Source organism: Paroedura picta, chromosome 5, assembly GCF_049243985.1.
Source record: "Paroedura picta isolate Pp20150507F chromosome 5, Ppicta_v3.0, whole genome shotgun sequence".
Classification (NCBI taxonomy): domain Eukaryota; kingdom Metazoa; phylum Chordata; class Lepidosauria; order Squamata; family Gekkonidae; genus Paroedura; species Paroedura picta.
The window spans coordinates 109,892,264-109,916,271 of NC_135373.1; the positions used below are offsets into that span (position 1 = coordinate 109,892,264).

The 24,008-nt window shown below is 44.5% G+C and overlaps 1 protein-coding gene across 7 annotated transcripts in view; it reads left to right on the top strand.

Moving 5' to 3' along the window:
- DGKI (diacylglycerol kinase iota) overlaps window positions 1-24,008 on the top strand; it is a 267,208-nt gene that overhangs the window by 146,368 nt on the left and 96,832 nt on the right. For all 7 annotated transcript variants that reach the window (XR_013231404.1, XM_077339877.1, XM_077339872.1 and 4 more), the window contains exons 9-20: window positions 529-603; window positions 2,464-2,559; window positions 3,645-3,727; window positions 6,135-6,195; window positions 8,225-8,338; window positions 10,296-10,433; window positions 14,042-14,120; window positions 19,138-19,193; window positions 21,104-21,166; window positions 22,400-22,473; window positions 23,473-23,584; window positions 23,733-23,932. Coding sequence is in view for 6 of the 7 variants with exons in the window: in XM_077339877.1 (XP_077195992.1) it covers window positions 529-603; window positions 2,464-2,559; window positions 3,645-3,727; window positions 6,135-6,195; window positions 8,225-8,338; window positions 10,296-10,433; window positions 14,042-14,120; window positions 19,138-19,193; window positions 21,104-21,166; window positions 22,400-22,473; window positions 23,473-23,584; window positions 23,733-23,932 (1,151 nt within the window). In the remaining variant the exon portion in view is untranslated. The remainder of the gene's footprint in view (window positions 1-528; window positions 604-2,463; window positions 2,560-3,644; window positions 3,728-6,134; window positions 6,196-8,224; window positions 8,339-10,295; window positions 10,434-14,041; window positions 14,121-19,137; window positions 19,194-21,103; window positions 21,167-22,399; window positions 22,474-23,472; window positions 23,585-23,732; window positions 23,933-24,008) is intronic.

Here is a 24,008-nt window from a genome sequence, read left to right on the forward strand (position 1 = left end):
AGGACATGCGTGATTTTAGGGATGTGCCATCAGCATCTCTGCATCTTGGACAGAAAAAGAAGTCCCATGAGGCATAGCTTGCTTTATCTTGTTCTCCTTAACCTTTTTATATAGGTGGTCTCCACATCAGGAGACGAACCTGATTGGGCAGGAGACTGGAGCCCCGGAAGGATAACGGGTGTCTCCTACCCGAATTGGGAGGGTTGGCAGGTACAAAATGTGCTGTTATGTGAGTCTATGGGAGCCTTTAGTTTCCTTCTCCCTCACAGCGTTGGAAAGTCTCAAGTTCTGAAAGTACCAGTCTGGTCTCAGTGTGTGGCTTTCTCCATAGCTGGTGGTGTGAAAGTGTCAAGCATGAGACGCATGTCTTTTCAACTTCGCGCATGTGTGCCGGCTGGTGTATCATTCTCCAAAGGTACTGTCAGCGAGGTGTTGCCTATAGGGATGACTTTGCTTAGGAGATGGTTCTTTTCATAGTGTTTTTAAATCTTTCTCCCTCCCCCACCCCCTTTTTTAAAAAACCAACAGAATTCCTTGAAAAATTCAACCAGGAGGAAAAAAAGGACATCGTTTAAAAGGAAAGCAAGCAAAAGAGGCAACGAGGTAAGCTTTTCATGCGTGGGCTTTGAAATTTCATTCTTAAGAGATTTATGAAGTCAAGAGAGACATTGGCTAAGGGCCTTCCTCTAGGACTGCCTTTCTCAACTTTTTTACTATTGAGAAATCCCTAAAATATTCTTCAGGCTTTGAGAAACCCCAGAAGTGATGCAGTCATGCAGAATATGGCTGGGAAGCAGAGCTGTGGACACGCCCACCCAGAGCCCTTCCCCTTCCCAACCCCTCTTAGCCTATCATTGGCCAAATTTAGGAGGTGAGGGGTCAACATGACCATATATGGTCATATCACCTGATAAATGTTTAACAAATTAAATAATATATATAAAAATCAATTAACTCCCACCCATTCGGGAAGCCCTTCTAGGGCTATCAAGAAACCCCAGGGTTTCACAAAACCTTGGTTGAGAAAGCCGGCTCTATGCCTATCTTATAGATGCATATGTGTTCCATTTGTTCCTTGTGATGGACATCTCACCAAGACTTCTTGGAACTACTGATGAGAGAAAGTGATGAGGATTCTTCACAGTATTTCCCAAGATTCCCAAAGGAGTGGAGATTTGTAATTAACTACTTTATGGTGGATAGAAGGTGGCAAACGGTTCACACTAATAGGGAAAGAATGGCGTGGTCTGATTAGCTTTAGGATTCCCAGAAGAGGCAAAGTGGAAATATATAGTAAATAAAGCAGATAAGCAAATCTACAGCAGTACGCTAATTGATCTGCAGCACTACGAAGATGCCAATCAGTCTTCTTAATGGGAAAAGCAGAGGGGTGATTGCACTGTGTGTGCTGGGCCCCAGTACAGTTTCTCTGAGCCTGGTACAGACGCATCATACCCCCATTAACACATCACAGGCATTGAGTCTCATGAGTTTACGAACAAAGATATCTAAAATGAGTAGATTATATCATATGAATGGGCTTGTAACCTGCGTTGGTTTCCCTGAGCTGCTGAGCCCCTGTCAAGAATACCCATTTCCCTCCTCTTGGTTATGCTTTATTTATTTATACACTGTTTTTGTCATTCTTCTCCATGGTTCCTCCTCTCATACTCCTCAACAGTCAGCCAGTTAATTAGGTTACTCTCTCTCTGTCTCTCTGTCTCTCTCTCTGAGTGTGAGTGTGAGAATGAGAGAGAGAGAGAGGCAGAGCTGGCCAGCAAGATTTCATGGAAGAGTGGGAATTTGAATCTGGGCATCATCTGACTCTATAACCATTGGCTCTGACAATGTATTGACTGTAGAGCTAATGCCTTAGCTGAAGTGGCTGCAGAAGCCATTTAAGCACTGGGAAAATGCAACCTTGTAACATAGCGTCCCCCCACCCGAGACTGGAGTCTCTGCTCCTGTTTTTTGTCAGTTAACCCAGAAGTGATGTGTGTTCTCTCAAGGAATTTCTGAAAACTCTGTGGTTTTACCATAAGGTCATTTCTGTGTTTCCTCTGGAATTAAAGTTGTCAATGGCCACCCCCTCTATGGCTTTGTCCACCTAGTCTCCCCCTTGGAAACAGTTTGGAGCCTGTCCCTGAAAATTTGGAGTATGTGACCTTAATTAGAAATTAGGTAAGGAGACCTGGGTGCACTTTGCCTTCTTTTGCCTTGAAGTAAAAGTCATGTTACTCTTTGGTCTACAATGCAACAAGTGCAATTATAGCCGCTTTATGAATAACCTTTTGATAATATCTGTCAGATTTTGCTTGCAAAGAACAAAGCATCTGGAGTGATGCTCACAGGATCCCTTGGACATCTTAAAACAAGAACCGTTGGAGTGATTTTGGTTGCTGGTTTTGTAGATGCTTGAGCTTTCTACCAGTTTCTTCCATTATTTTATTTTTGTCTCTTCAGGAAAACAAAGGTCGGCCATTTGTGATAAAGCCCATCTCTTCCCCTCTCATGAAACCCTTACTTGTGTTTGTGAATCCTAAAAGTGGAGGAAATCAGGTGAGCAGGGGACCATCTGTTACCATATGTTATCTGTTTCCTGTTTTTCCTGTTTCCTGAGCCTTCGGGGAGGGCAGTATATAATACTAATACTAATACTAATACTAATACTAATACTAATACTAATACTAATACTAATACTAATACTAATACTAATACTAATACTAATACTAGTAAACCAATGCCCGAGCTGACATGGGACATTTTGACCTTTTCCAGTGCAGTTTATTCAGGAGAAGCCCGTTCCTTTCCTTGAGCTTGTTTGTGCTAGGAGGGCAACATGAAATCATCTTAGTATCCTAGCCAAAAAGGGAGAGGCTTTGGGAGGGGAATTTTAACAGCCTCCACGTCCCCTCAGCAATGATGTGAGATTTGCTACTTGATTCAGAGCCAGCCGGAATTTGGGGGCTCCTTCCTTGACTGCCCAATAGAGAAGTACTGTTTTTCATCTACTTTGGCCTGCTGGAAGGCATTGGTGAGGGGACTTTCTTAGAACTATGCTGCATCATTGAACCCCAAAGCCAAATAGCATGAGGAGATAGTAATGAGAGCCCCTCTCAGTTTGGCTCCACAGGCTCTTGAGAATGTGGGGTGCAGGGCAGATATGCCTGAATGTTAGTTGGCTGCCTTCTGTCAGGGTAAGGTAAAGGTAAAGGTATCCCCTGTGCAAGCACCGAGTCATGTCTGACCCTTGGGGTGACGCCCTCTAGCGTTTTCATGGCAGACTCAATATGGGGTGGTTTGCCAGTGCCTTCCCCAGTCATTACCGTTTACCCCCCAGCATGCTGGGTACTCATTTTATTGACCTTGGAAGGATGGAAGGCTGAGTCAACCTTGAGCCGGCTGCGGGGATTGAACTCCCAGCCTCATGGGCAAAGCTTTCAGACAAAATCTCTGCTGCCTTACCACTCTGCGCCACAAGAGGCTCTTCTGTCAGGGTAACCTGCATTAAAGAGAGGTGTGAATCTAAATAAGCTGTGGTTGCAGATCTGCAATTAGTAAAGCTCATTCACTGTGGCTTCTGTCTACATTCCGGAGCAAAAGTTAATGTAAGATCTAGTTAATATTTTCCTTCTCTTCTACAGGGTACTAAGGTTCTCCAGATGTTCATGTGGTACTTGAATCCACGCCAGGTTTTTGACCTCTCTCAGGAAGGACCGAAAGATGCGTAAGTCCAGGGTTATTGAGCTGATTAAGCATTTACTGGTTTTTGAATGGGGGGGAACGTAGTATTTGAAGCAGTCTTTATCACAGTATTTATTTGAGTCATAAGGTGGCCTTGACTTTGATCTTCACTATGACTGCTGTTTTACCTCAGAATCCAACACATAGACAACCCTAAGGTGGAGATGTAACCTAATCCTTTTGTGTTCAAATGAGCAACCACTCTTTAAAGTTGTCTGATGTGCCAATTGTCTAATAACTCTCCTTATGCTTCTTGAAGAATGTATTTCTGTTTCTGAGATCCTGAACCGTGCTGCTAATTAGAGTAAACAGTAAACAGTCTAGCTAGATCTGTGTGTGTTGTGAAGGTAAACTGAGTGATCCTGCTCTCAACTCCTCTCAGCCAGAGCTCTGTAGCAAATCAACAGGGCCAAGGCTGTAACATGTGAGTTACTCACTGGCATTTTCTCCAATCTTTACAAATTAGAAATGATATGTAGTGTCATTGTTTGTGGGAGTTTAAGGTCAGAAATGTCATTTGAACAAAGGGTTTCAAATGGGAAAGGAAAATGCTTATTGGCTATAGCTGATTGGATTCCATTTTTTTTAAATGAAATGTGGATTACATACATTAAGGAATGAGGAAAGGACAGGAGCCAATTGCTAAAGAAATGGGGCGGAGGCATGCTTTCAAAGCTGACACTTTGAAGCCATCAAAGTTGTTATTATTTTTTGAGAAAATTTTTTTAACCTTAGCTACATTACACACACGAGCCTCTTGTGGCACAGGGTGGTAAGGCAGCCAACATGCTGTCTGAAGCTCTGACCATGAGGCTGGGAGTTAGATCCCAGCAGCCGGCTCAAGGTTGACTCAGCCTTCCATCCTTCCGAGGTTGGTAAAATGAGTACCCAGCTTGCTGGGGGGTAAATGGTAATGACTGGGGAAGGCACTGGCAAACCACCCTGTATTAAGTCTGCCATGAAAACGCTGGAGGGCATCACCCCAAAGGTCAGACATGACTTGGTGCTTGCACTAGGGGTGTCCCAAAGCCGAGTTGGCCACCGTAGGTATGCATGTAGCACACTTAGTAAAATGCCTACTAGGGGACCACTGGAAGGAATTGGCCCTTGGAGTTTGACATTTGTCTCAATTTGGTGGCAGGGTCTGGAAAGTCAATTTTCAGTGGAGCTTTAAGCAAGGGAAAGAGCTCTGAGATTCTCGTTTTTGACTTCCAAATGAAGACATGTTTACCCCTAGCCATTCTAGCAACTAATGCTGTGAGGGGGAAAAAAGCTTCCTCTTTGAACACATGGGATAATTTGGTGCAAATTAATTATGAATCAAAGCTTTTCATGGTTCCGTTTTAGAATTTTTTGCTGCTTAGTAAATTCAGAGCATTTTTCTCCAATCCACTAGAGGGTGTTCTTGGATTATGACTAGATCACTATTTGTGTGTGTTTATTGCCATTGTGGTCTATTTCCCTGTTTAGTTTTAGTATGCATGAAAGAAAGTGAAAAATGGCATTGACATAATAAGATAAGATGATTGCTGATATACTCCGTGCCACGTTTCATAAGGCCATGGAGGATTTTGTTTTTTGCCGGAGTGGCTCAGTCCAAATCTATAATTTGTTATCTTTGAGATAAACATTCTCCTAGCCATATCTAATAGGTATTCTGTGTTTCGAGAGATAGGAAATATTCTTCTTTCTAACTTGCTGCCACCAGCCAACAGTGTACACATTGTTTAAAGCAGGGGTAGTCAACCTGTGGCCCTTCAGATGTTCATGGACTACAATTCCCATGAGCCCCTGCCAGCAAACGCTGGCATACGTTTGGAAGCCTTACCACATTTTAATCATGGTTTTATAAAACCTTTGTGTACATTTTTACTTTTGTGCGCTCTGAAATTGTCTGCATAGAGGAAATTGAATGTGTTGCATCTCTTTTTGGGTTTTGTATTTGGTGTTCCAGCTGTGTTTTCATCTATGTGTTCCCTAAGTAAGGATCTGGGGATACTTACAGACTTGGCATTAATGTAAAGACTTACCTATTCATGAAGGGACTGGGTGTATGGTAAAACAAACTTTTGATGAATGCTTGTCAGGAGAGAAAATATTTCCAAGAATGCAGAAGTTCTCCGTTGATTCCTGAAGCCATTCTTTGCACTGTGAAATTTTTCAGCAACAAAATCTAGTGCCCCCAAAATTGGACAGAGAAAATCCTCTCCCATCTTTTACCTCTGCCAACAACTGTCCTAGAGGAATCTACTACAAGTACTGACCACAATATACCCTTCATGGTGTCAAGATGACATTGGCCATTCCCTCCACTTTATGGGGATTCTGTTGTTGTTTCCTTTACAAATCTGTATTGTGACATAAACGTTTTAATACTCCATTTTTGATAGGCTTGAACTGTATCGAAAAATGCCAAATTTGCGAATCCTGGCCTGCGGAGGGGATGGAACTGTAAGTCCTTGATGTATGCATGTTATCTACTCTTCCCGTAAAATGGCCAAAAGTCAAGATTCTGTGTTCAAAAGAGTGGTTTTTCTCTCCATGGGTCTTAGAAATAAATCCACACATACATGATAATCATAACTGCAGCATCATTTGATGACCACATGTATCAGTGGTCCATCACAGACACAATATCACAGATAGAGCTTTGGTGTCACAGACATCTACTACATGGAGGACTCACTCAGGTGTTATGCTGTGCTGCCCCCCCCTTTTTTTTTTTTTGCTGTGGGCTAGCTCTCATGATCTTTTCCAATAACCACATGGGAAGCCCCTGCCTCATTCTCCCTCCTGTTTGTCTTCAGGATTTGTGCATACACAGGATAGCTGAGGAACAAGAAGTCAAACCTTATCACTGTTTGTTTTATGCATCAATTGCTGTCACGTGGCAAAGACAATCATCTTCCAGCGCCATTTTGTCTCATTTGAGCACCCCCCTCCAAGTCCAAAATATTTTTTTTTAATTACCATGATTGCAATGTAATGCAACACTATTACAACACAAACAAAGGGATAAAAAACATGGGCTGTTTTATCGCACCATCCCCCCCTGATAAATGTTCACAAAACCCTGGTTGAGAAAGCCTGGCATAGATCAAGATATTAAAATATGTGTGTGGCTCTTTCCCTTAAACACTAAACATGCATCACAGTACAGTACAGTCATCAAATGTTAATCATGTATGTTTCAAGCGGGCCACAGTGTATTGTAAAGTCTACGGTACTGGATTATAGGTACACATGGTTGTGCAAACCAGCCTTTTACATTGCTGAGCAGATGCTCTTTTTCTATACCCCCCCCCCCAATACCTTTCTCATTCTTCTCACAGACTTTTTCCAGCAGGGTTAGATTCCCTAAATATAAAAGTCACTGGAGTTATAGAATCTTGTTTCCTGCTTTTTTCTTGTTCCGTTCCCCATGCTGAGCTAATGGGGGCAGCACATTCTCATTAATATGAGCCGCACACGACTTGTTGTCTTTGTGGAGGTTGTGTGTGAAACAAATTAATGTCTCGTCATTTCAAAAGCCATTAAAACTTGAAATGAAAATCTTGCTCAGATGAATTTGGTGCATATTCAATGAGATCGGATACAACTTTGCGTTATTGAAAGGGAACACATAAGTGGAAGATTTTCCTGTTGGGTGATAACTTCTGTTGTTGTTCTGGGGGTCAGAGAAGCATTGTCTGTTCCAGATCTAGTCCATCCTAGGCTGTATCGCATGGCCAGTAATGCAGGATGAGGCCATCTCAACCTGACTAGTCACTAGATAACAATATGCTTGGGCAAGTACAATAGGAAAGACAATATTAGAATGTTTTCTCCAGAGCTCAGATGTGTGCTCACTTTTCCTTGTGTTTTCAGCCATGAAAAACAAGGGTAAGGCAGATCTATTAAAGCAGTTTGTTTAGCTTTTTAGTTTTTGCAATTTTGTCTACTGCCAGAGTAGTTCAGCAGTGGAATAGGCTGCCTAAGGAGGTGGTGAGCTCCCCCTCACTGGCAGTCTTCAAGCAAAGGTTGGATACGCACTTTTCTTGGATGCTTTAGGATGGTTAGGGCTAATCCTGCGTAGAGCAGAGGGTTGGACTAGATGGCCTGTGTGGCCCCTTCCAACTCTATGATTCTATGATTCATATTGTTGAGTTTCATGCAATGAGTGCATTAGATTCTGAGAGTCCTTCCCACTCATGGTGGCCGTTTCTTCCATTGCTGGGCTTTGCATCTTTGGAGAACGGAACACTGTCCATACTCATCACAGCTTTCTATAAGTCATGTATCAGCTGGAATCCAATGTGCAACCTAGAACACAGACAGGGTCTTTACAGTGCCGTTCTGTGCAGAGATTCTCTAGTCTAAGTCTGTTAATTTCAACGGGTTTAGACTGGAGCAACTTGGCACTGAGTTACAGTGTTACACCGTTTCTTCTCTCCACAAGGACTTTGTGACTGTTTCCTTCTGTGCCGCCTTTGCTGTTTAGGTGGGCTGGATCCTTTCTATCCTGGACGAGTTGCAACTGAACCCCCAGCCGCCTGTTGCCGTGCTTCCACTTGGCACTGGGAATGACCTTGCTCGCACTCTCAACTGGGGAGGGGTAAGCAGAAGGAATGACAGTGGAACTTGCGAGCCCTTCTAGGTTTCACTGGGTGTTCAGATGGCGGGTGAGGCTTCATTTCCCATGCTAGCAGACTAACCTATTGGGGAAGGCTAGACTAGAAACGTCCTCCCTAATGGCTAGTCTTCAGCAAGTAGGTACCGTGTCGGTCTGAAGCAGCAGAATAAAGTTTGAGACCAAGTAAGTTTTATTCAAGGGGTCATCTTTCATGTGCATGGCACACTTCCTCAGACAATGACATGGAAATGACTAGACCACATATGTAAGGAGAACATCAGTCATGGATTAGTCTACAGCGTAATGAAGATGTTTGCCGGGTACACAGTACTCCTGCACAGGAATAATGAACTAAGCTTATGAGGCCATCTTTTGTTTGGCTCAACTCTGGGTGAAAGAAGGGTTGTAAATGAAAATGTCAAGATTAATGGGCAGATGCCTCTCAATTATGGAACCTGGGCTCAATCTGTCTCCACCGAATCATGGAGAGTTCTGTTCCCAGACCTGAGAATAAAATTTCAATCTCCCATTCTAAATTACATTGCATCCTACTATATATTGTTACATTACAATCGCTATTCAGATCTATTCTCCCAAATAAAGAAAAGAAAATGAAAAGGACGTATGGCCCTTCTGGGGGATTGTTAACATATGCAGTGAGGCAAGAAACCAGTTTCCCCATTGGGAAGAAGAAGAGTTGGTTTTTCTACCCAGCTTTTCACTGCCTGAAGGAGTCTCAAAGGAGCTTACAATCACCTTCCCTTCCTCTCCCAAACAACAGACCCCCTGTCAGGTAGGCGAGGCTGAGAGAGATCTGTGCAGCTGATAAGTGGCACTGCTCACTTTTAAAGAGTAGTTAGTGGGTGCCAAAAGCAGTTCCAGTGGGTAACATGGCATCCAGGGGCATCACACTGGGGAACATTTGGTCACAGGAGCCACCATCTGGAGCCTGTTGTGATCCAGCCAAGACGTGGGCTTATAATATCAATAGATCTGCTAATATGTATCTGCCTTTCCTGATTAGGGTAGCCAGTTCCAGGTTGGGAAATACCTGGAGACTTTGGGGGCAGAGTTGGGACTGGGTGAGATTTGGGGCAGGGAGGGACCAGAGTGGAGTATAATGCTACGGAGTCCGTGCTCCAAAGCAGCCTTTTTCTTCAGGGAGACTGATTTATTTAGTTTGAAGATGAGCTGTAATTCTGAAGGATCCCCAGGTCCCACCTGAGGACAACATACCTATTCCTGATCTTGAAATGTGTCCTTGGAAGCCTGTGGCCAGGAGTGAAAGAGTAACTGGAGAAGGGGCACCTAACCCTTTCTCCTCTTACCATTTATTTGCTCAAATTTCCCTTTCCCTGTCTTGTTGCTTTTCACCCCTTGGGGGAAATGATGCAGAGTAGGAAAGCATAATTAGTACTTATTTATTGAAAATGTTTGTACACCCCTTTTCTGACATACTCTCAAAGTAGTAATACACAAAGAGCAATGACTCCCCGTTGCGGCTGCTCAGGGATTCATTTCATGTTTTGCTACAAGTTTAGTTTGACCCTGAGAGCTCTCGTTTCTGTTGTATAGATCAGTGTATATTTAGGAACAGCTCCTTTGCATTTGTGAATGTCCTTGTCTGACTATTTGTCTTGCAAACCCTCTATTCCAGGGGTAGTCAAACTGCGGCCCTCCAGATGTCCATGGACTACAATTCCCAGGAGCCCCCTGCCAGCGAATGCTGGCAGGGGGCTTCTGGGAATTGTAGTCCATGGACATCTGGAGGGCCGCAGTTTGACTACCCCTGCTCTATTCTCATCTTGAATGATCGTTGGAACCATCGCAACTTCAACTGGTCCTTGAACTGCGATGTTCTTTAGGTGCTCTGCAGCACATCGTCTTCCAACATGTCTGGTATTTATACCTGTCTCTATAAACCTATCCTATACTTTAGGGGTATACAGATGAGCCTGTCTCAAAAATTCTTTGCCATGTAGAAGATGGGACCATTGTCCAGCTCGACCGTTGGAACCTACAAGTGGAGAGAAACCCTGACCTGCCCCAAGATGAACTAGAGGATGGAGCACGGAAGGTCAGTGATCAGGGTATGATTCTGCTTGATGCTGAGTCAGACTACTGGTCCATTTGGTGCATTCTACTCAGACGGGCAACAGGCATCCAGGATCTCAGGCAGAAAAATGGGTTCCCCAGCACCTGCTGCCTGAGTTCATTTTAACTGGGGGTTGCATCGTGAAACTTCTGCATGCCGAACAAATGTCCTGTAGGAACTGCAACTGAACCACAGTCCCTCCCACAGCTGAAGGGGGGGGGGGAATCAGTGAATCAGTGTTCACACAAAATAATTGGGTAGCATTTCCTACTAGGTAATGCCAACGTATACTTTGGCCACCTCATGAGAAGGAAGGACTCCCTGGAGAAGAGCCTAATGCTGGGAGCGATCAAGGGCAAAAGAAGAAGGGGACGACAGAGAATGAGGTGGCTGGATGGAGTCCCTGAAGCAGTCAGTGCAAACTTAAATGGGGGAATGGTAGATGACAGGAAGGCCTGGAGGATCATTGTCCATGGGGTCGCGATGGGTCGGACACAACTTCGCACCTAACAACAACAACAATACCAATGTCCGTTTATTTCCCCCCCCCCATCTTCTGGTCACTTAACTCTCTGTTATAATTAACTGATGAATTGTATTTACTTGCTTGCTCTTTTGTCATTTACTGTTCCTGTACCACTGTTCTCCATATGAACATGAAATAAAATCTGCCCGTTAGTACTGCAAGGTTGTCTAGAAGTAAAAAAATCAAAAGCTCCAAACAGCTCTTTTTAAAATAATGAGAACTTAGAGAAGAAAAGGATCTTAGATGGTAATAATTATGTTAATAGCAATGATGGAAAATGGTGCGCTATTGGAATAACATTTATGGAACGTGACAGGTCAGGGGAATTGCAGCTCGGTAAATGGTCAGTCAGGCATTGTGTTAATCAAGTTTGTTCTGGTTTTTTTTATGGTTCTGATGAAAATTCTAGCTTTTTGTGCATGGGTGTAAATTCTAGTAATTTCAGTGCAGGCTTCCCAGAAAATACTCAACAGCATACTATTTAGATTCAAGTGGGTAGTCGTGTTGGTCTGAAGTAGCACAACAAAATTTGACTCCATTAGCACCCTGAAGACCAACGAAGATTTAGTCAAGGTGTGAACTTTCGAGTGCATGCAGTCTTCTATCTATTCATGGCTGTTTTTGATGCCCACAAATAGGATTAGTGTTTGACTTCCCTTTCTGCATTATAGCGCTTTCTTCTCGACAGACATCCTGTGTTTAGCTAGTGATTTTAGTAGACAAGAATAAGCTTTGTCATGCTAGGTGCCAGACTGATGTGAGTCCTTTTTTTCACTGGAAACTAATTTCTGGTATAGCAAAGTTAATATAATTGTATTTATTTATGGCATTTAAGAGCCTCTTGTGGCGCAGAGTGGTAAGGCAGCCGTCTGAAAGCTTTGCCCATGAGGCTGGGAGTTCAATCCCAGCAGCCGGCTCAAGGTGGATTCAGCCTTCCATCCTTCCGAGGTCGGTAAAATAAGTACCCAGCTTGCTGGGGGGTAAACGGTAATCTGGGAAAGGCACTGGCAACCCGCCCCACATTGAGTCTGCCATGAAAACGCTGGAGGGCATCACCCCAAGGGTCAGACATGACTCAGTGCTTGCACAGGGGGATACCTTTACCTTTACCTTTTTCTGGCATTTATCATCCCCTTTCTGCAAGAGTAAAGATGGAAGCGGATGGCTGTGTATTTACAATGGAGCTCCTGAATTATTTCTATGTTTTTGTGGGTCAAGCCAGATATAACTTTGGAAGAACATTGTTAAAGAGAGCTCCCTGATATTGATTTATTTATGCAGCAGGTCACAGAATTTAAGTTAAATCACAGCAGAAGTTTAACGAGAGGGGCAGTATAAGCCCTTTCCCTGTGACATTTCCCCCTATGAAATGACTCCAAAAGAACTACAGTTTACTTCACTGAGGAAACGTGATAACAGGTCTTGAAACTATATTCTTGCTCAAATGATGCAAATAGAAACTTCTTAGGGGTCTTTCTGATGAGGAAAATGACACATGATGGCAGATGTTGTTGGTGCTGGAGATCAACATCTCCATAATCTCAATCCAAACTGACTCCCCACTTGTTATTGAAAGAAAATGTGTTGGAATGTCCATTCATGTAATTCCCAGTTTCACTAAATTATTTTCCATTTAGAGAGAAGAATAATAAGAGCTGGTTTTTTGTATCCCGCTTTTTGCTACCTGAAGGAGTTTCAAAACAACTTACAATTACCTACACTTCCTCTCCCCACTATACAGATACCCCGTGAGGTAGGTGAGGCTGAGAGCCCTGAGATAGCTGTGATTGGCCCAAGCTCATGAAGTGGGCTGTAGAGGCTGCCACTTTTAACCAGTAGATCAAGCTAGCTATTTATATAGTACAGCCTTTCTCACCTTTTTCATGTGGAACACATCTTCTAGCGTGCCCCCTAAAACAGATCTGCATACGGATGTGACACACTAGAAGAGGCAGGGTGTGGCTGGTAAAGGAGCCCAAGGCTGCGGCTGAGGCAGTGGCTGTGCAGCCTCTGCAGACCCAGGAGGTGGCCGCAACGACTCTGTGGGCGGAGGCAGTGGCTGCACCATCTCCACAGGCCTGGTAGGCATGGAAGCAGGTCCAGTCAGTGCCACCACAAAAGGTGAGGAGGAGGGGGGAGGGAGAAGGGAGCCTGGGTGTTTGTCTGTAGGAGGGGGGAAGGACCAGGGAGTAGGTCAGGGAAGTGAATGATAAGAGGGGTGAGGGCAGGGTGTAACGGGGAGAAGGAGAGTATGTGTATCTGTGTGAGAGAGGGGGGAGTGACCAAGGTGCCCAGAGCAGGTATGTGCTACTGATGGTAGGCAACAGGGAAGATGGAGATATGGGGTGTCCACTACAATCTTGTGCAATGTTACATCCTTGTAAGGTCATTGAGTTCTGTTGACCAACAAAGGCATAACTCTGTATAGGATGGCATGGTCGACATCCAGCCCACTATGTTTACAGCACTTCAAACAGAGTTCCCCTTAATTTTTGCATTCACTTTTTTTCTCTAGCAAGGTTTTCCCCAGTCTTCGGTCAGCAGTGCTTTATCTGCTGCTTCTAAATGCCTGCTTCCCAGGGGGTCGTACTGCGAGGCCAGGCACTTTAGAATGCAAAGGGTTTTTAAAAATCTGTTTCCATTATATTAATTCAGGGTTCAGGGACTCCTTGTGGGCTGTGATACTGAATTGCTGGGAGAATTGAGCAGAGAGAGAGTAGAGTGGAAAGCAGAAATTGGAGAATCTTTGGACTGAGCAGGAATAATAAAACCAGCAGAAAGTCTGTTTTTACCCTGTTTTTTTCAAAGCAGGAAAGGGACCCATTCAGGAATCCTGGCTCTTTTGAGAAACTCATCCTACACAGTTCAGATTCCTTGCATAGATTCTCCAGTGTCTCCTTCTGCCCGATTCAGATACAGGTTAATTGGTTTCTTCTAAGTGTTGACTTCTGTATTCGTCCTGTTGCTGCCCCCTTCTCCCACCTTCCATTCCTCATGCTGTAGGCTCTCACTCTGCTGTTTCTCATGTCGAGTTTAATTTCCCCCTCTGTTCTTGTCATTCTAGCTTCCCCTCAGCGTTTTCAATAATTACTTCAGCCTTGGATTTGATGCCCACGTCACGCTAGAATTCCATGAATCTCGAGGTGAGAGCAACAAATGTTATATACCCTCTCCAGGCATAGGAGCAGATATGTGATTTGATAAACTTAAAATGGAGTGATGGGAATCAGCTTCAAAGACAGCTTCATGTATAATTTGGCAGTGGCCAGGTCATTGGTGATATTTTTCTTTATTATTATATTTATATTTATAAATGTTTTAAATTCTACTAAATTTAAGGTCCATAAAAACTCATCTTTCCCTTTCTGCATAATCATCACTGAGAATTTTGCCATGGCTACAGTAACCCTTGGGTTCCCATATCCTTTAATAAAATTGATACAGTCAGAAACAAAATATCTCAGGACTGTATTCACGCGCTGCTCTCTGTCTAGATCATACTGTGGGCAAAACACAATCATATCAGCCAATACCCCAAGCTCTCTCCAACCACTTTTGCTATATATCTGTCCTGGAATGTGATCTTCATATAGTGGTCCTTCAGAATGGCTGATGGATGTACATTGATCCTGGCTAGAAAAAGAGGTCCTCGGCACCACCCCTGAGACTATGTATGTCCACTCAAGTAGGGAGGCAGCAGGGTGGGCAGTCCACTAACAGATTCCCAATCCTGTTTCTCAATCCCAGCATTAGGTATGCAACCTCAAACCTGGTAGTGTCCTTGATGGTGCACCATGCTAGGGAAATAGGCTCCTTATAGACTACAGCAGGGATCCTCAACCTGTGGTCCTCCAGATGTTCATGGACTACAATTCCCATGAGCCCCTGCCAGCAAATACTGGCAGGGGCTCATGGGAATTGTAGTCCATGAACATCTGGAGGACCACAGGTTGAGGATCCCTAGACTACAGCACTCCCACCCCTGCCAGACCTATGTTGAGGACACAACTGGAAGAGATTAATCCCTCCCATCCCTCTCTAACCAAGTCCCTCTCTAACCAAATCTCAGTGTTACATGCCAGGTTAGCCCTATTGTCCAGGACTGAATCCTGAATGGATGCTGTTTTTCCTGAGATCTGGCATTTAGGAGCAGGATTTCATAGCTGTTGATATGGTTACCAACGTCACTTTGTCTGGAAGAAGAACCATTCTATTCATACAACTCCCAATGCTAGCCAAGCACTTTTGAGGAATTATTACAAGGTATACTTGGAAACTACCTTGATGTTTCCCCCGTCATGGCTTAGCTCGCTTTGTCTGGCGTCTGCCTAATCTACTGCTGTGGATTTTGGACAAGAACCTTATTTGTTCTCATTTTTGTGCAATCATGGAACCATGTCCAAAAGATTTTTCTGTGTTTTTATTTTTTAAGAGCATCATAACGCCGGGCTAAATAAAGATCTGAATGCCCGCTGGAGAGAGCTAAATGCATATTTTATCATGTTTAAGATGGCTGCAAGCTGCAAGAATAATAATGACGGGTCGCGGAAAGGCAGACAAATGAAGTGATGACAGCAGCACATTCATTTCTCCCTGAGCATGTGCTCGCCTGCGTGCCAAATGTGCCGGTGACTATACAGTATGGATGAGGTCCTGGGCTGCTTTCTCACTTAGAAGAAGCATTACTTAATAATGAAGTCATGGCGCCCTATAAAGAATGAATGGAGATTAGTTTAGAGATGCCAGTTGGATAAGAAACGTTAGAGGAAAGGGGAAATACTTTGGCACGAGCAAGCTGCGCAGCGGTAAGTGGGTAATTTAGGTGGAATGGTTTTCACTGCCATCTGCCTCCTGCTCCAGTTTTCAAGGAAAGGGAAAATGTGACACATAATCAAGGGCAACTGCAGAAGTTTACTTTGGGCATGAATGGCTTTTGGGGGTGCTGAGGGATATTTTCAAAGATCCAAAGCAGTAAGGCTGGGGCTGTGCACACTGCTTGGAGCTTGCCATGAAGCTCAGTGGTAGAGTTGCCAACTCTGGCTTAGGAAATTCCTGGTGATTTGGGAGTGTTTTCTGTAGAAGGGGAAATTTGGAAAGGATTTCATCTAGAATCTATGATATCCCACAGAGTTTGCCCTGGGAACCTATGATATACCACAGAGTTTGCCCTGGAAATCTATGATATCCCACAGAGTTTGCCCTGGAAATCTATGATATACCATAGAGTTTGCCCTGGAGATCTATGATATACTGTGGAGTTTGCCCTCTGAATCTGCTTTTTCCTCCAGGTGATAGTCTAGGTGCTTGAAATCCTTTGGAGAACTCCAGGGCTGTAGGTTGGCAACCCTACTCACTGGGTGACCAGAGACTAGTCACTTTCAGCCTATATTCCTTCGCAAAGTTGTTATGAACATAAAATGGATGAAGGGAGAGCTATTTCTGCTGCCCTGATCTCCTAAAAAGAAGGGTAGGACAAGAACATAATAGTCAGAAGGTCCGATGTGTACATCTGGGATTTAGCAGGCTGCAAATATCCACTTTCATTTTTAAAAATTCATACTTCTAGCTTTTCCATCGGTAAAAGTCTCAAGGATCCCTCATGAATTGAATTGCCAGCTTTTAATGTGAAAGGCCAGATCCCAGTATAATACAATTGAAACAAAATGATGGGTCACACCACTTCCCTGACAAATAAGATATTTTGAGGGTGGTTTCTTTACAGGGAATCTATTCCTTCTGGATTTGAGAGGCTTTCAATGCAATCCTATGAGGAGTAATTCTGACTCATGGTAGGTTAAAGCAAACATAAAACCCCAATACGTAAAAACCATAGAACCCAATCCCAATCTACTCAGGCAATGAGAAAAATAAAAAAGCCCTTCTCTACCACCCCATCACTCCATACATATGTGCCTCAGGGCCCCAACCCCCAGGGATGCTGCTGGTACTTGGTTGTGGTTGTGGAGGGGCCCCTGCGATCTCCTGTATCCTGGCCTCAGCCAAAGACCTGGCGGAACCATGAAAGCTCCTGGAGGGGCCTCAGCTCTTCCAGGAGCTCATTCTACCAAGTCAGGGCCAAGACCAAAAAGGCCCTGGCCCTGGTTGAGGCCAGGTGCACCAATTTAGAATTGGTCTCTTAGTTCCAGCTGACTACCAGGTCCTTGTATGACTCTCTGCCTGCCTAAACCATTTCCCTGCTCGCTCCTAATAATGGTAGGATGGGTCATTCCAAAGGCTGGAGATGCACTTCCAGAAATTGAGTTATTTGGCTGGCTTGATTATTGCGAATGGCCCCATCAACAACATTTTGCATCACTTGGCACCTCAGGGGAAGCGCAATGCAAAAGTGATTGTTCTAATTCTGTATGGCAAAGTCAAGAAGAGCGTGCTTATCATTTTCATTAAAGACCGGGAGTGTTGTTATCATTGTGGAAAGTCATGTTGGGGAATGTTTTGATGATGATTCTGATTTAGTGGAAACGGTCATTGTGCCCTTTCTGAAGACATTTAAAATGATAATTTTTGAAGTGCCTCCCATCCAGAGGCAGCAGGAGGAAGGACAGAGGAAAGCTGGGGTGGAGGGAGAGGGAGCACACCCTGCCCTCCATCTGGTCCATGATGGGTGGAAGGCCTGGCCTCAATGTGCTCAAAATAATGGGTGATAGACCTGGTCTCTAATCCAGAGGCCAGTTTTGCCACCCATGGAAAATAATAGGCAGTAGGCTTGGCCTCTAGATTCAGAGCCTGGATCTCATGCCCATTATCTTCAATGTACCCAGCAGGTCTGCAGTGCATCTGCCCTATAAACATTAAGGGCTTGTGTGTTTTATGGGTAGCAGCTGCTAGTGGCCAGGTCCACCTACAGAAATAATGGTCCTTTAAAATTCCTTGGTATGATGTGCTTCAAGCCAGTGATTGATCAGGCATGCTTTCTTCCCCCTTCATTTCTACTGCCTCCCTGACATGAATGGAAATATCGGAATGGGGAGGGGGTGCTTGTGCAAAATTAGATGCTGCTGATTTGCGTTGGGAAATATCAGGCATTTTATCAGATTGGCAATGTCCCCTTGCACGCCTCTACCTTACAGCAGCCCAAACATTTAGCCATATAGATCCATCATGATAGCCAGCTCCAGGTGGGAAATACCTGGAGATTTTAGAGACAGAGTCTGGAGAGAGCTTGGGTTGGGAAGTGGAGGGACTTCAATGGGGTATAGTCCACATTCCAAAGCAGCCGTTTTCTCCAGGTGAACTGATCCCTGTCACCTGGAGATCAATTGTACTTTCAGGAGATCTCAAACTACTACCTAGAGCAGTTATTTCCAACCTTTAGGCCATGGAGGAGCAGTTGAAATAATTTTTCAGGCTTTGAGGACCCCCAGAAGTGATGTCAGCTGGCCATGCCTACCTGCCCCACCCCTAGAAGTAGCATCACCACCTGTGTTAACGGACTGGGAGGAAAACTGAAGAGGGAGAAGAAAGGAGGTGGTTTAAGGTGGGAGTATCATGCACGCTTTGTCCCCTACCAGCTGCAGAAACCACAAGAGAACTCACTCATGCTTGGGAGTGGCCAATTCCCTCACTTGTGGCTGAGTCCATTAACAGGATGGGAATCCCTGACCTAGAGGTTGGCAAACCTATGATCTCTATGTACTTCATGCACCTGAAGAAAAAAAGGCTTTTGCCTACCCAAGTGGACACGTAAATAAGCTACTTAATCTTCAAGGTGTAACTAGTTTCTGTGCTTATGGTAGAATCTAAAAAGGTGGCTGCGTAAGTCTTCCTGTGATCATGGACTGATGCTTCACCATGATCTGTCCATTCATCCAAATTAACAAACACCTCTTGCTTCCGAATTGGCAAGACCAATTCCGGTTACAGCCAAGCCAACGAGGTCTATGTGAGAATGATGGCGGCTACCCTCATGCGATGATGGACCAGTGGCTTATTTAGGTCTGTTCATGGGTTCTCGTGGGCCTCCCCACCCAGGTAGCGTGGATTTGTGCCATTTCATTCTTGCTCTTGTGTCAGAAGCCAGCGGTGCCACTTTGCCCGCCAGGAGGAAAGGCAGAGCTCAAACCAGTAAAGAGCAGTGTGCTATTTAACTGACTTAGAAAACTGACTTTGTGTGCTTCCTTTTATTTTCCTTCTTTCTTGCAGAAGCGAATCCCGAGAAGTTCAATAGCCGCTTTCGTAATAAAATGTTTTATGCTGGGGTGAGTTCATATAGGTTTGGCTGGATTCGATTCTTGCTTGTTTTCTTTACTGCTGGAACTCCTGAAGATTGCCATGCTGTTCCTTTGCCCATCACCACTGGAAACATTGGGTTCCTTATCCTGTTGCCCTTGCTAGGATGTAAGACTAAGGAGGAGGGCTTAACTCAGCCCATCTCAGCCTTTTTACCATTGAGAAGCTCCTGAAATATTCTTCAGGCTTCGAGAAACCCCAGAAGTGGTGTGATCCTGCAGAATATGGTTGGGAAGCCTAGCTGTGTACAAGCCCACCCAGGGCCCGTTCCAATGCCCGCCGGGTCCATGGGAGGGTGGGTGAGTCGACATGACCACATATGGTCATGGCATCTGATAAATTTTAACAAGTTTTAACAAATTAATCGATTCCCACCTATTCAGGATACCCTTCCAGGACCCTCAAGAAACCCCAGGGTTTCACGAGACCCTGCTTGAGAAAGCCCAGCTCAACTCATTGCCTTTGAGTGATTTGGGAAGACGTTATAGGGGAATAAATGACTTTTCTAGGGACCTCTGCACGCTCCCAGTTATTTTTAAAATGCAGGAGCCCTGCGTGCCTGGAGTTTCACACACAGAACTTCTAGTATGTGTCTCATTTGACCATTCATGCACATGAACCCATGAAGTTTTTTGACATTGAGTCAAACCTTTGGTCTGTCCAGATTAAGTATTGCCTACTATGAGTGGTAGCAGCTTCCTGGAGTAATCCATTTAACAGGAGATGCTGAGGGTTGAAACCGGAACCTTTTGCATGCAAATCAGAGGCTCGGCCATGAAACGCCTGTACCAAAATCTACTTAATCTACTTTCCGTGCCTTTCCGTGCACATCTCCATGAGCCACTGACAAGTCCAAAAACATCTTCATAAGGCAAATAAACCAGACATCCCATCTACCCAATAGGATGAAGTTGCTTAGTGGCATGTGTATTTTTGCCTGGCCTGTCATTTCAGGCATAAACCATGGCTTTGTTATACGTGCCTCAGGGAACCACCAGTATTTACTTTTCTGTTCTATTGGATTTGTTCATAGAATAGTGCCTCAGGGTCTATATATTTATGTTGTTGTCTTTGAGCTAAGTTTGTCTGATAAAATAAGGAGGAGGTATTTATTGCTGGCAAGGAAGGGACGCATTTTGCCAGGATAGTTTCTCCCATTATATCACTGCAGGGCTGTCAAATCTTCCACAGGAATGCTACAGCTTGCTACCATTCAAGAGACACCATGGGTTGAACTCTGCTGATAGATAAATCAAGCCAAATTTAAAGTAGAACACCTTGAAAGAAACCAATTGCCTTAGGAGCCATTTGTCTGCTCTCCCCAGTCCAAGCTCTGTGTGTGATTTTTTGTGTAAAGTCCTACCGAGTTGCAGCCAATGTACAGCAACCCCACAGGGTTCTCAAGCCAAGCTGGTTTGCCATTGCCTGCCAGGGACTTCCTGGTTGGCTCCCATATAAGCACTAACCAGGGCCGCCCCTGTTTAGCTTGTGACATCTGACAAGGTCAGGCTAGCCTGGGCCATTGAGGTCAAAGCAGACCGAACTTGGAGATAAAGACTGGGAGATGGCAGCTTCCTGATTCTCCTTATGGAGTATTTTGGACTTGTCCTCCAAAGGTCTTCGTTATTTTAGATTGAAGGGTTCTTTGACAACTAGGACCTATTTTGATGACATTCAACAGAGATTACGCACATTTTTCCAGTTAGCTGTATAAAGAAAACATTTTAACTAATGCTAAAGAAATTGAGGATGATTTACTATAATTAATATGAGAAGAACTTGGTCTTTGGAGTCTGAAACAAAATGCAGAGAAGAGAGACAACTCAGGTGAAGCTACTATATCTCATTTCTTTTGTCTCTATCTCTCTCTATAATTTAGGCAGCCTTTTCAGACTTCCTTCAAAGAAGCTCTAGAGATTTATCCAAACATGTGAAAGTGGTGGTGAGTATAGGCCTTCATGCACACAAGCAGTCGCTCCTTTCATTGGTGATGAGGGAGATTATGTCGCATGCACAACTTGGAGGTGCAACAGAAGTAGTTATGGAAGGGGGGTGAGATTGAGGGGGAACATTGGGCAGCTATATTAGGCAGCTGTCATCTTTGCACCTTTTTCAGGGGGGAGAGAGGCCATGAAGTGTGTAAGAGCTGGAGCCGGCTGTTTCAAGTGAGGCGAGTCACTGCTCCTGCTCCCTCACTACCTTCTTGAAGCTGTAGTGACCATGGGCTGCCTGTTGCCCACATACCATGATCCCACCACAAGCTTTCTTCCATTGACCTGAGGCCTCCCTGTTGCTTTCCCATGGCATGAGAGAGAATGGCTGGAGGTGAGGGAAGCCACCAGATTCTGTGAGAGGATTCTGGCAGGACAGGCAGGGAGTGCTCTACCACACTGGCCCTGAGTGACCCTCAGCCACCTCTGACTTCTCTTTGCTGTTTTGTTCATTACAGTGACAACCCTCAGGTGGAGAAGTTTGGTGGGGAGGGGCTCTTGCCTTTCTCCCCCCTTCTCTGTGTGTGTGTCTCTCTGTCTCTCTCTCATGTATAGGGGAAATTTTTGTTTTCACATAATCCTCATACGAGAATTTGATTCTTGCCACTTTCCCCCCCTCAGCCATGACTTCCGACTTGTTCCTTTGCTTTGTGTAATGCCACTCTGTGTTCTTGGTGTGGATAAGCTATCCCTTAAAATGATCAAATAAGATGTTGGTAGGGGCCATATGAGCAGGTAAAGCTTAAAAGAACATGGTGGGGAGGACGAAAAAAGAGGGCAGAAGCCTAACTGAGTCAAAGGTGAGATGGCTGAAGAAGAACTCCATGATCTACAGACCTAAGAAAAGATGGAGGCAAGTCAACATAGTAGAGTATCATATGGTCATGGGTGATGGTAACCCACAGGCAAGTGTACTATGGATTGGAGTGCATGTATTGGCCATAGGCTCCCAGAGAAGCTTGCAATCAGTGGGAGAATTGTCTGGGCAACTTTGTTAAATGAACAGTGAGTGGTGGAACTTAAGCTTGTAGCCGGATGGACTCAGTGAGTTTTTAATTTTCCACTCCCATCAGCTGGGACAACATTGGGTCACCCCTGTACATTTCCTGTACATTATGTCCAGGGCCTCAGTGAAATAAATGAATCCTCTGGTTTATTGTCTTATGTTTCTTTGTTGTTGGTAGTGTGACGGCACAGATTTGACCCCAAAGATTCAGGAGCTGAAGTTCCAGTGTATAGTGTTTTTAAACATACCCAGGTAAGGACGTTATTTCTCTGCCCTAAGCCTAGTGATAGCGGGGCCTCTTTGCTGGGGAAAGTAAATCCACTGTCGTGCATGGCCCCCTTGCACTTCTGCTCAGCCTTATTTGGAAACAGGCCAAGGGAAGAAAAGAAAAGGCAAGGAAGAGGTCAACAATACTCACTGACCTCACTGGGTTGGGCAATGCTTGTAAAAAGCAATGCATTTTAGAGAACTCATTCTGGAGGGCTAGCCGTGGAAGTTGAGTGCAGCAAAATGAGTGCAACACACATTCCATCATTAGCTTTCATGAGTCAGACCTTACTTTCTCAGGTGCGGTTGGAATCATTACGGAGAGATTGTTACAATAGGACCTCTGAACTCTCCCACCATGCAGTATAAGTAACAGACAACCCCTTTCCCTACCAGAGGGATTCACGCTTAAATGGTTTACAAGCAGAATTTAGAATACCTCTGTTCTGTTATGACTCCACCTGTTCCTCCTGTCATTTAACTTTGGGATATAAGGTGTCTGTGCACCACCAGACTTCTGTTTTGGTTTGGAGAAGTAACAGACTGTCTTGTTACTCATGGGTTCAATGGGCAGGTCACAGCCTTCTTTACTGGACTGCCTGGGAATGGTGTGTGTGTGTGTGTACTTGTATTTGCACAGTCTTTATGTCCAACTGATATAGTGTTCTGGAAGGAATTGAATTGTGTTAACCTGTTAACTGCCTCTTGTTTGAGTGGAAAATTGGGATATGAATTGTGTTAATAATAATAATAATTATAACAATAATAACAACAACAATAATAATAAATTAGTAGTAGTAGTGGTAGATTCAGCACATACATCCCATTTTCCGACAAAAAGGAGAAAGTGGTTTCAGAATGATCTGAAAACATTTGTAGGGCAATGCGCATGTCTGATGATTTTATTTGTGCTGTGCTGAAGCCCAAATGGGCCAGATGCTTAGTGGCCATTCAAGGTTCCCTGTCCTCAACCTTCTCCTACAGGTATTGTGCTGGCACAATGCCCTGGGGGAATCCAGGAGACCACAGAGAATTTGAACCTCAGCGGCACGACGATGGGTACATTGAGGTCATTGGATTCACCATGGCATCCTTGGTGAGTCCCTTTGCAATCGGCTTTCTGCTCCCATTGACTGGGTCACCCAAGACAAAGCAGCTGTGAAACAGCACAGAGCAAACTGAACCATGCCCAACTGTATGTCATATTTCCCCTTCTTTTCCCCCTTGTTTGTGTCTTTCCTAAGGCTGCTCTCCAGGTTGGAGGCCACGGAGAAAGGTTGCATCAGTGCCGGGAGGTGACGTTATTGACGTACAAGTCCATCCCCATGCAAGTGGATGGAGAGCCTTGCCGGCTAGCTCCCTCGCTCATCCGCATCTCCTTGAGGAACCAGGCCAATATGGTGCAGAAGAGCAAGAGGAGGACATCCATGCCTTTGCTCAATGAGTGAGTTGGCTGCATGGCTGTCTGGAGGCAGGGGGTGTGGTGTGGAGGCACTCCAAGTCTTGGCAAATTCCATACT